Source organism: Esox lucius, chromosome 3 (assembly GCF_011004845.1).
Source record: "Esox lucius isolate fEsoLuc1 chromosome 3, fEsoLuc1.pri, whole genome shotgun sequence".
Lineage (NCBI taxonomy): Eukaryota > Metazoa > Chordata > Actinopteri > Esociformes > Esocidae > Esox > Esox lucius.
Window position 1 is genome coordinate 3234898 of NC_047571.1, and position 11851 is coordinate 3246748.

General features: G+C 38.7%; 1 protein-coding gene and 1 long non-coding RNA gene across 2 annotated transcripts; one reads left to right on the top strand and one right to left on the bottom strand.

Annotated features, from left to right (window-relative positions):
• Positions 1-3913: 3913 nt before the first annotated feature.
• LOC105029206 lies at positions 3914-5233 on the bottom strand. Its single transcript, XR_829460.4, has 3 exons — positions 5057-5233; positions 4436-4491; positions 3914-4081 (listed from the first exon to the last, which is right to left on the bottom strand). It is a non-coding gene; the product is annotated as an uncharacterized LOC105029206 (long non-coding RNA).
• A 3449-nt stretch (positions 5234-8682) lies between these two features.
• Positions 8683-11646, top strand: LOC105029205 (cytochrome P450 7A1). The gene is made up of 6 exons (XM_010902436.4): positions 8683-8765; positions 9371-9611; positions 9726-10330; positions 10715-10845; positions 10987-11165; positions 11285-11646. The coding sequence occupies exons 1-6, from the start codon at positions 8683-8685 to the stop codon at positions 11582-11584; spliced, it is 1539 nt and encodes a 512-aa protein (XP_010900738.1). The 3' UTR covers positions 11585-11646.
• The last annotated feature ends 205 nt before the right edge of the window (positions 11647-11851 follow it).

The window sequence follows — 11851 nt, forward strand, 5'->3', positions numbered from 1 at the left end:
AACGAAACATACTCGTACGTGTCTGTCAGGAATGGACAGAAAAAGTCACATACAGAAATAGCTCTTGGGGGCGCTATAAATATCACTGATGTTTCTCACGATTTTGCCATTAATAAAAGTATCCCCAAAGTTTTGTGTTTTTCTCTTTCTCTATTTTGAACTATTATTTTGAAGGAAGAGCTGATGTAATGGGTATGTGAATCTGCTAGAATGAGTTGGAGTTGATGGTTCTATCAGCAGTTACGGATGGCTATTTCTGAAGCTATGGGAGGAGCCATGGCAGTGCCTGTGAGTCAAAGGGGAATGGGTGGGTTGTTGGTAGCATGGCAGCATTCAGTCCTCAATGTTTTGCGTTACCCCCAACAGTACACATTTTTGTTGTAGCCCTGGACAAGCACACCCAATTCAACTCAATGAGAGCCTGATAATTAGTTGACAAGTTGAATCAGCTGTGCTTGGCTGGGGCTACAATGAAAATGTGTACTGTTGGGGGTACTTGAGGACCGTAGTTGGGAACCACTGGTATAAGTGGTATAATGAAGAATCCACATGGTGGTAGTCTAACATTAAGGAGACACGCTGTGTTCCATGAGGACTGAATTTGAATCCAAAATAGTCATAGCCTTAAAAAAGGGGTAATACAGTTAAAGCGAGTTTACTCCACACAAAATTAAATTACCTATTTTTTAAATGCTGAATTGAGTTTGGTTAAATAATATAGTTTCTCTTATTTGGATTTACCAACGATAACTGGGATAATACTTGTTTTTAAAACCAACGCCTGATACTCGTTAATGGAGTTCAAATTCTAAAATGGTAAATTGACTAATGAACAAATAGGGTATTGATGTAACAGTGTTTAAGGCCTACATTGAGTTTCCTTTGGATTACTTATTGTACCTTGATTTTAGTGACGTCATACATCTGTTTTCTATCTACATTGCCATTCTTAAGAGTTTCTTAATTTCCACCCTAATGTTGAGTTGTTGTATAGATAATGATAAGCACATTTTTACAAACTGCGAAAATATTAGATGGCAAGAATATACAGTTATGGTATAAACAAACATGAAGTGAAAGCTAAATATTTTCCTCTAATTAGCTTTAATGTTGAAATCTATGATTTTGAAACCAACTGAAGTGAGGGTAGAGACCTAAAGTCATCCCCCATTGTTGATGATAGAACAAAGATAAAGCATAAAAGTTGTGATTTAGGGTTTGGCTGACCGCCACTATTTGGAATAAAAATGTATCTAACTTTGCAAATTCCCTAAACTTTAGAAGGTTAATCAAGACACTTTGTTTGCAATGAGGTAGTTTGGCCATTGCCTGTAAAAAATAAAAAAGAAGCAAAATTTGTATGCTGTAGCTATGCTAATACAATTGCCCTGGTGGTTGCAACAGGTAAACCACTCCACATGGGCTGGGGTTTTTTCACTCCTACAATATAGTTGCGCAGCTTATCCTCTGGGGGCCAAACAATTTAGTTAGGCATGTGCCAAGAAACTACAGGATATTATAAATGCTTAATAGCCAATTTCACAGACCTGTGTGATGGTACTGTGGTAATGTCAAATTTGAGAGCTGTTTAGCTATGATGTAAAATGTGTTAATGGGTTATATGGTTTATAATTCCTTCGCACAAGCGACCATGTTGCACATTGATGTCTTTGATGGTGTTAGTGAATGTTCATGTTTTTAACTTGTTCACTTTGTTTTGATGAATATACAGGATGCAACTCCTTATCGAATGGATTATAGATCCATCCCTACTACCAATTCTCTATTTTTCATGTCTGTCCTGAAAAGATGGCCAGTGCAGGTTCAGGATGGCGCCTCCTGTGGCTGTATTTGTCATTGTTCTGCATTCACTCATGGTGTCACTTTCCATTGACTTAATGAAGTGAAGGCAGGGGGGATGTATGATATGATAATTGATTATGATTGGAAAGAGTTGAGCTTAAGGCTCAAGGCAAATCAAAGAGTTGAGCTTGAGGCTCAAGGCAAATCAAATTTGTATTTATAAGGAGTTTTGTAAAAAAAATAGTTTTTCCTGTTTGTATAGTTATAACAGAGCATTGGCATCTATGTTTTCCATTTTCCATTTACAGGATGTTTTTAATTGGTTTATTTAGAGATTGTTTTGTTTGAGGTAAGGTCTAACATTTTAATGGTTAAATAGAATAGATCTAACCATTTCTGATTTGGCTAAGCAAAGTCAAGTCTGACAATCTTATTCCACTGCTAGCTGCTATCAGACATTACTATAGCACAAGGAGTCAAACAACAACCAAGCCAGTTCTGGATGGAAAAGGAACTTTGACATAGACTTTTATGGAAACTTGTCTGAATAGGGTGTAAGCTTCACTCTGATGATGGAACTTCTGAGATCCACTAGTTCTCAGGACTGATCTATTGTCTTCATTGTTGGAAGTTGACGGAATCATACCCAGTGGATGAAAGTCAGATGGACTGTTGAACCACACCAATTGTTGTTTTGTAGTTATACTTTCAACAGATCAGGACATCACAACCCCTTTTCTGATGATACATCACGTCACTGACTGGACACAACTGAGTGAGTGAGTACCAGCAACATGTTCAAAAAGGACCTCTACAACCACACTGGTTGAATCTGTTCAGTTGACAGTTGACTGGAAGGACTCCACATACTACAGGTCAGAGTACCACGGCCAGTTGACTGGAAAGTCAACACATGGTCACATGGTCCCAACACAGTGGAAGACACTGTTGTGGTGTTAATCTTGAATTAGTGAAGTGTTGGAAACTCACTGTTCCATTATACACCTACACTCACTTGTGCTGCAATTTTCCAATAAACGTGAGCGAACTTCTCCCTCAATTTGATACGGGTTCTCCCACAGGTTTTCCCACTTACAAAGCATGTAGAAGTCTGTAATTTTTATCATAGGTACTCTTCAACTGTGAATGACGGATTGTCACTGTCACATTGTATGATTTTTAAGTAATTAATTTGCATTCTATTGCATGACATAAGTATTTGATACATCAGAAAAGCAGAACTTAATATTTGGTACAGAAACCTTTGTTTGCAATTACAGAGATCATATGTTTCCTGTAGTTCTTGACCAGTTTTGCACACACTGAAGCAGGGATTTTGGCCCACTCCTCCATACAATGTGATTTTCTGGATTTTTGAAGTGTACCTATGTTACTGTGTACCACAGTTGAAGTGTACCTATGATAAAAATTACAGACCTCTACATGCTTTGTAAGTAGGAAAACCTGCAAAATCGGCAGTGTATCAAATACTTGTTCTCCCCACTGTACGTGCACAGGATCACACACTAGCTACGATGAGCACGTGTTCATCGTAGCTAGTGATAGTCATTGCCTGGAGGAGCCAAAGGCAGAACACAGCTGTATGGTGGCTTTGAAAGAAATACAATGCCTGTTACCAAGAGCGAAATAGTCACAAATTAGGGGTGACAGAGTCAGAGGCAGGTGTGCGACTTCCTGTGTTTGCATATGCACCATTTTTTAGGGACTAATCGTAAAGACATCACTTAATGATTAAAAATGATAGAATGGGTGTAACGATTTTATCTCCAATGCATCGAATGAATGATGTCCATAATCATTCAAGAAGCTTAATGAAATGAAATATGCACAATATCAACATGAAAATTAACCAGCGCCACCGCAGACACTTGTATGAGAATGATCCAAACACATTCTCTGACCTACCTGACACTCAAAAAAGGTAACATTATCAAAACTCTTCTATTTTTACATTCTAATTTAAAATGTAACCTACTTCACATATACTATTACCTTTATATAAACTATGTTTTTGTGCTATTTTTTGTTATGTAGATTTAACTAATGTGCATATGTTGCATGTCGAAATGAAAGAATTCCAAGACGTGCATAATTTGATGGGTTCGTTTAATCTTGTTCATTGCTTACATTACCACAGCATTTTTTCAGTCCACAAGAAAACTCTGCGCGTGTTCACCACAAACTCCACTGTCTTCTTCTGTTTGTAGTTCACGCCCCCCGCCTCTCTTCCGTGGGCGCCCCCTGTCCTGTAGGATCGCTATAACAACATGCCTGTTTGAGCCTCACTCACTATAGACTAAGCAGAGCCTTATGCATTTGCACACACATTGATTTTAAACACATTTCCAGCATTAACCCAATCATGAATTGAGAATATATATGAACTAAGTGAACAATAAAATTAAATAAAGACATATGGGGTGGTACTCTCTCTCTAAACATTAACATTACATGTTATTATAAGCCCCACACATAACTTAGTCTCATGGAGAAAAACATATTTTAAGCCAGAAGTCTTCAAAATTAACAAACTGTAACACAGTGCACTACAACACATTAAAAACTAAACAGGTCCAGAGGGCTATTCTCTTATATCATTTTTATCACTCACCTCAGCATCACCCTCTCATCTCTCTGTCTCTCTGCTTCTGGTTCAGACTCACTTTGCTAAATGAGTGAAATAATACAATCAGCCATACATAGTTGACATTCCCATAAAATAGAAAAGTCAGCTCTATTACTGCCAATGTGGTCTCCTTTATTACAGAACATATGAAAAACCGATTACTCTGTTAATAACGCCTAACGTATCTAGCAACTTAGTGCAAAGTTGCAGATATCAGCTGCTGTCTTTGTCTTGTTCATGAGGTCGCGCACTGCGGCAAAATGAACGTTATGCAGGAAAACAAATCTGAGCAATCTAAGATAGCCAGCGTTTTGCAACCCAGTTCAGAGAACAAATGGAACAACAAGCTATCTCACTGCTGGGATGGATTGGACTTTTGATAAACTGGCCATTAACTGTTAATATTCCAGCAAGGCTAGCTACTTTAGCTAACGATAGGGGCTACTGTGCTGTAGGATGCTAGCCTGTTCGGGATATTAGCGGTCACTATGCTTGTCAAAAGTCCATCCAACCCAATTGTATTGTATTCCAATCTAAGTTCAAGATTCAAGTGAAATGGCCAAGCACCTTTTCAAATATCAAGTTAGTTGAAAACTGGATATTTACCACCCATATATAAGGCGTCAGGCCTGCCTGAGATTGGATCCCCCGCTTCAAATGGACTCATAGGACTCCAGTACAAAGGTAAAGGGTAAAGCATGACATGGATTTCAAGAGAGATCGGTTTAATTCATTAAAGGCAAATGGAATGGGCTGACCGGGCTTTGAAATAGGGAGCTGGGGAGAAAGAACCGCACCAACATTCACAAAGATATTGCCCGCATTATCACAATAATAAATTATTGTCCTTTTATGAATATTGAGGGGGACTTATTTTGATTATTTTGGGTGATTGTTACTAAGCTTATCTCGGGAAGAATACGAGTCCTCACAGTCCGAGACCGAGACAAGAAGTGACATTTGTAATTGTAAAGTTCTGTTTGATTCCCAAGTGAGCCAAATGTTGTTGTGTCCTATTGCAAGACACTCCACCCTAATTTACTCCGGGAAAATGTACCCGTACTTACTGTATGTCACACTGAGTAAGAGGATCTGCTTTTATGTTAATGCATTTGATTGGTCTGTAAACACATTGTTATTTTTATTTACAATCTTCAAAGTGGAGTAAAACAAAAATTTCAATTAATTCCTTTATTAGAAACTAGCTAAATTAGCAATGAAAATGATTTGACATAACTACTCAATTCTGGAAATGGTGTGATTGTTATTAATGTAAAAAAAAAGTAACTTGTCTAATTTATTACCTACATTATCTAGCTCAGCTAGTTTTAAAATTATTTTAACTTAACCTTTCAAAAAGTAATTTCCATTTTCAATGTATAGCTTATAAAAATTAAGCTTTTCACTATATGTCTATCTTCTTTTATTACACTGATGTTGAGAATGTTTTGCTGTAATAATCTAAGCTATTCCGCAATCAAAGTCAATTGACAATGTGTGTCATTAGGGTTTCAGCAGTATGCCAAAATCCTATTGTTTGTTCCAGTTCACTAATATTATTTTTCTGGCAAAAAACATACATTTTTGCACTTGCTGTAATAATCTAAGCTATTCTGCAATCAAAGTCAATTGACAATGTATGTCATTAGGGTTTCAACAGTATGCCAAAATCCTATTATGTTTGTTCCAGTTCACTAATATTATTCTTCTGGCAAAAAACTGACATTTTTACAAATTCCTGTGAGTTAAAATTGTGTAAAGGCACCCAAATTAATATAGTAAAGCGTCAATAAATAACTTCTGGTGCCGTGGACATGCAAATCAGCCTCATGGTGGCACAAGCCTGTGAAGTTAACTTTTTGAAAGTTCACCACTCCCACCCCTTTTGACCTAGTCTTGGAAATCAGTACATAGTTGTATCTCCCCTCTAAAAAATCACCGTCATGGATTTTCAGCCATCTCTGTTATTTTGAAAAACACTTAAAACACTACTCATATGGCAGCAAATGACCAATATTGATGTAGTTTGACATCTGGCATCTATTTATGAAGATCTTCAAGTGTTGTATGAACCAGACCATATGTAAAAAACTACATGGGGTCACCATTGGACAGGAAAAAACATAATTCCAACATTGGGTTAATGTTTGGACACACAATGTGTACATTTTGTGTCTTCTACCCTACATACCATATTGCATAATTTTCATGCTAACTAAATGCTGAAACCCACTAAATGCTGCTTGAAGCTTTAATAGAATTTGGAAATGTAAAGACAATTGCTTAGTTACAGTAACATAAAATTCCAAGGTGCTTCAAAGTTCCCCTTTGTTATTACGTAATTGCTAATTGCTGCTTGCAGCTATATTTGATCTTTAGAACGTTTCAAAGGCCAGGGAACACAAATGCATCAAGTAGTTTAGTGAGAGTAACCTTGCAAATTGCACGGCATACGGTATTCTTGCTCAGATGTTCAGCATTCTCGAAGGAATACATGAAATGTCCGCTGGCAAAATATCGCAAAGCAAGGCACACTTGTCTGTTCAACAGTGAGGGCATTACTCCGGCGAGAGGCAATAAAGATACGGAATTCCCACAGATGAGAATCGATATCTTGATTAGAAAACATAATCGGGGTAAACTAGAAGAGTTACACGGTCTCTAAAACACCCCCGCCCGGTGGAGTGAGCCTCTCACAATCTGAATGCATGCGGCAATGTCGATTGCGTTTTCGAAATATGCTGGCCTTTTTGTGGGTAACATCGAGTTAACCATGAAGATAACCTGCACGGAGCAGTTTAGAGATGCATCGTAAATTCGTAGTATACCCCTCAGTTCTGTTCAGCCTTTATTGTATCATTGTGTGTCTTGCCTACCGTTTTGCCTGCCTGATTCCTGTCGTTTTGTTGTTTTCTCGCCTGCCCTGGATTATTTTCATTATTGTCATCGTTGTTCCATTAACTCTGTGCCTGGTGTCCTGCTTACCCCCACTCGTAACACTGTGAAACATTCTTGATTTTAGATTGTATTTCAAAAAGTATTTTTCCCTTAAATGTCTATTTCCACTAAATAAATATATGGAATTGTTTAAAGATTGACATACCAAAGATAATGTAGAATTTTGATAAGGAGTATTTAGACCTATGTAGTGTCTTGCTATTTTGCATTGAAACAAATGTAAAAAAATGTATGACAACATAACTTGGCTAAACAAAATGTGGGTAGTTTGCTACAGTGCTTACCAGACACTCAACTGCATGTAAAGGGTGTATTTATGTATTTTTATCTCCAACCATTAGGTCTTAGCATTGTTTTAGAAAGGAGCAAACAAAAATGGCCAGCAGGTTCCCCAGCCATTTTCCTTTTAGATTAGGTAACCTACTTGTACATTAAATAGCTGAATTATAACTGAAAATTCACACACTCCTAATAACAATTAGTCATTCCTAAAGCCAATAATTAGTGTCAATCACTCTAACCTTAACATAACCTTTCCTACAACGTTTTTTAACTTGACATGTATTTTTTCTATCTCTGACCTCAGGGATTGCATGCATGTTCATAGATTTAAGACAGGTACCAGTTGAGTGCAAACCAAATATGTATTCCTTTGAGACTGATGTTCTGACAGTAACATAAATACACCCCCTCAAATTCCCCACCTAGTAACTGTGATCTGTTGTGGCATACTACTTTTGCCACAACAGATCACAACAAGCATTTAAACACATGCACACACGCACACTTAGGCACGCGTGCACACACACATACACACACACACACACACACAAAGGCAAAGACCTTGAAAGCTATTTGCTAACCTAGTGGTGCTATCAGGTAAAGTCTGCTGTCCTTCAGGTGTAGTTGCCCATGGACTACAGTCAAGGCCATTTAACAACACACACACAAACACACATTCATCTCCATAGATGTCCTAGCGACATCAAGTAAAACAGGTTACAGTTGCAAATGTGTGAAGAAAAACAAGAGGGCGGTGTCTTTCATCCCTTACTGTGTATTCACTTCATGTCCTGGCTCGTGGCTTGTATATATACCGCTGCCTCAGCACTCAGAATACCGCAAGTACAGTTTTTGACCTTACACTTTCAGCTGTTTTCTCTCTGCCAGACAGCCAACACCGAACCTGACCATTAGCTATCTAGAACCAGTAGGATTGAAATCTACTGTCTGCTGATATTTGCAACTAGCCTTTTGGAGCATCTTTAGTAATCATGATCATAACTATATCTTTGATTTGGGCGGTAGTTATTGGCTTTTGCTGCTGTCTATGGCTTGCTCTGGGAATACGCAAGAGGTAAGCAGAGAGAGATAATGTCTATGAAATGTCAATTATATTTAATGTTAGATGATAAACAGTTAAGTGTGAGATATAGAAAATATCAATGATATATAACTTGTTGATAATGTTAAAATTTGAGAGATTATTATTTTTTTAATCGGATATGAAATGTAGACTAGTTACATTTAGTTACATTTATTTTAAGAAAACATGCAGAATGTTTTTTTGCGTTGGTTGAGATGTGTAGGTTTTTAGGATGCATGTCAAAGAAACCAAAGATTATTTAGTGTTTTAACATGTAGGTCATAATTATGTATAGGTGGTAGTTTGGTAGTGTAGATTTATTTTTGCACTACTGGATGTGATTTATTACTTTTACCTTGTTTTAGCATGTACTTGTATGCATTACTTTGTTATTACTTTGTTGGTGTTTGGATTACCTTGTTGATTGGGTTCTAAAATAAGCATGGATTCATAAGACATAATTCACGTGTTTTATACATCTCCTATGTTTAAACATTACCTTTGGGTTTCATCTATCTTTCAACTATCTCACCTGGCCTGTTTGGGTTTGCATCGTTGTTGTATCTGTATGTAACTGGGTGTTGTTCTTCTTCCAGACAACCAGGTGAGCCTCCGGTGGAAAATGGTTTAATTCCATATCTTGGCTGTGCCCTCCAGTTTGGAGCCAACCCCCTTGAGTTTCTCAGAAGCCGACAGAAGAAACATGGACACATCTTCACTTGCAAGATCGCTGGCAAGTACTTTCACTTCCTGTGTGACCCTTTCTCCTACCACGCAGTCATCCGCCAGGGGAGGCATCTGGATTGGAAGAAGTTTCATTTCTCTACCTCAGTCAAGGTAAGGACACACCAAACAAGTGTTCAATTTTACATTTGCTGACGATGATTTAATCTATGCATCTCTGTAAATCGAGGCATTCAAATGTACTTATTTAAACCTGTCTTCACCCAGGCATTCGGCCATGACAGCATGGACCCAAGACATGGCTATACCACAGAGAACCTTCATCAGACCTTCTTAAAGACACTGCAGGGTGAAGCTCTTCCCTCACTCATTGAAACCATGATGGAAAACCTGCAGTCAGTCATGTTACAGTCCGACACCCTCAGCCCAACAAAGGACCGCTGGGATGTGGATGGCATCTTTGCGTTCTGCTACAAGGTCATGTTCGAGTCGGGCTACTTGACACTCTTTGGCAAGGATCTGGGCAACGACAAGAATGCTGTGCGCCAGGAAGCACAGAAGGCTTTGGTGCTCAGTGCTCTGGAGAACTTCAAGGAGTTCGATAAGATCTTCCCAGCATTGGTGGCTGGGTTGCCAATCCATGTGTTTAAGAGTGCTTACTCAGCGAGGGAGAATCTGGCTAAAACCATGCTGGCTGAGAAATTGAGCAAACGCGAGAACGTTTCAGACCTGATCTCGCTGCGCATGCTGCTAAATGACACCTTGTCAACCTTCAATGACCTGAGCAAGGCCCGCACCCACGTAGCTCTGCTTTGGGCCTCGCAGGCCAACACACTACCTGCTACTTTCTGGAGCCTGCTCTACATGATCAGGTATTCCTCATTTCCACCTGCAATGTGTAAACCAGAGGCCTAATATACATAGTACCAGTCAAAAGTTTGGACACACGTACTCATTCAAGGGTATTTATTTGGTTTTACAATTTTTTGTATTTGAAGAATACTAGTGAAGACATCATAACTATGAAATAACATATGGAACCATGTAGCAACCAAAAAAAGTTAAACAAATACTTCAAAATACATTTCATAATGTAAATTCTTCATAGTAGCAACAGTTTTCCTTGATGACAGCTTTGCACACCCTTTGCATTCTCTCAACCAGTTTCATGAGGTAGTGTGCAGACTTGACAGGGAAGTAAGCATTGCAATGATAGAACTTGATGGTTTATCTGACCTTCCATGTTGTGTCTTCAGGAGTCCAGAGGCCATGAAGGCAGCCAATGAGGAGGTGAAGCAGATTCTGGAGAGTTCAGGTCAGCGTGCCGATCCCAGCAAACCACAACTCATCCTTTCTCGGGAGGACTTGGACAACATGCACGTAATAGGTATAGAGAAAATAAACAGTACCTGATGAAATGAAGCCGGAGTTATCAAATTAATACTCTAACAAAACTCATGTGTCATACCGATGTCAAGCTCTCTAGTAAAAATGTAATCATAAAGATTTTAATTTTTTTGCCCTACAGACAGTATCATTAAGGAGGCCATGCGTTTGTCGAGTGCGTCAATGAATGTCAGAGTGGCCAAAGAGGACTTTCTCCTTCACCTTGACAACCAGGAGTCATACCGCATACGCAAAGATGATGTCATTGCGCTCTATCCCCAGATGCTGCACTTTGACCCTGAAATTTATGAGGATCCCTTGGTGAGTAATGCATCAGTCTTTTCTTTGAAGACGAAAAGGGATTAGAATTACTGTTATGCATATGATACATTTTATGGTACTCTTAATTTACAAATTCTCTTTTTTCTGTGAATCCACAGACCTATAAATACGACCGATATCTGGATGAAAACAGAGAAGAAAAGACAACCTTCTACAGGGAGGGCCGCAAACTACGGTATTACTACATGCCTTTCGGGTCAGGCGTGACTAAGTGCCCTGGGCGCTTCTTCGCAGTGCATGAGATCAAGCAGTTCCTGGCGCTGGTGCTCTCCTACTTTGACATGGAGCTCCTAGATTCAGCTGTAAAAGTGCCTCCTCTTGACCAATCACGTGCAGGCCTGGGGATCCTCCAGCCCACTTATGATGTTGACTTCAGATACAAACTGAAAGATCAGTAAGATGGACTACACTGAGCTATGTCTATAACGTCATTTTCTATTTTCTATATTTATAAATTGAAGTCACAGTGATGTACATGTGCAGGATGTACACGATGTACCAGCTGCAATGTATTGATCTAATTTATGTTTTACGTTGAAACGCAAAATGGTTTGCCTCAGAATGATATCATTGGCAAAAAGCCAATGGAGGAAACTAAATGTTATCAGTAATATTTACTGCATCGTTCACCTAATCATCATTACTGTATTACAGTTGTTGACCTC

What these genes read in the sequence shown, in the direction of transcription:
- LOC105029205 (XM_010902436.4), top strand. Translation starts at nt 8,683, where the DNA reads ATGATCATAACTATATCTTTGATTTGGGCGGTAGTTATTGGCTTTTGC. An exon ending in ATTTCTCTACCTCAGTCAAG is followed by an intron (nt 9,612 to 9,725) that starts GTAAGGACACAC and finishes GTCTTCACCCAG; the next exon opens with GCATTCGGCCATGACAGCAT. An exon ending in AAATTTATGAGGATCCCTTG is followed by an intron (nt 11,166 to 11,284) that starts GTGAGTAATGCA and finishes GTGAATCCACAG; the next exon opens with ACCTATAAATACGACCGATA.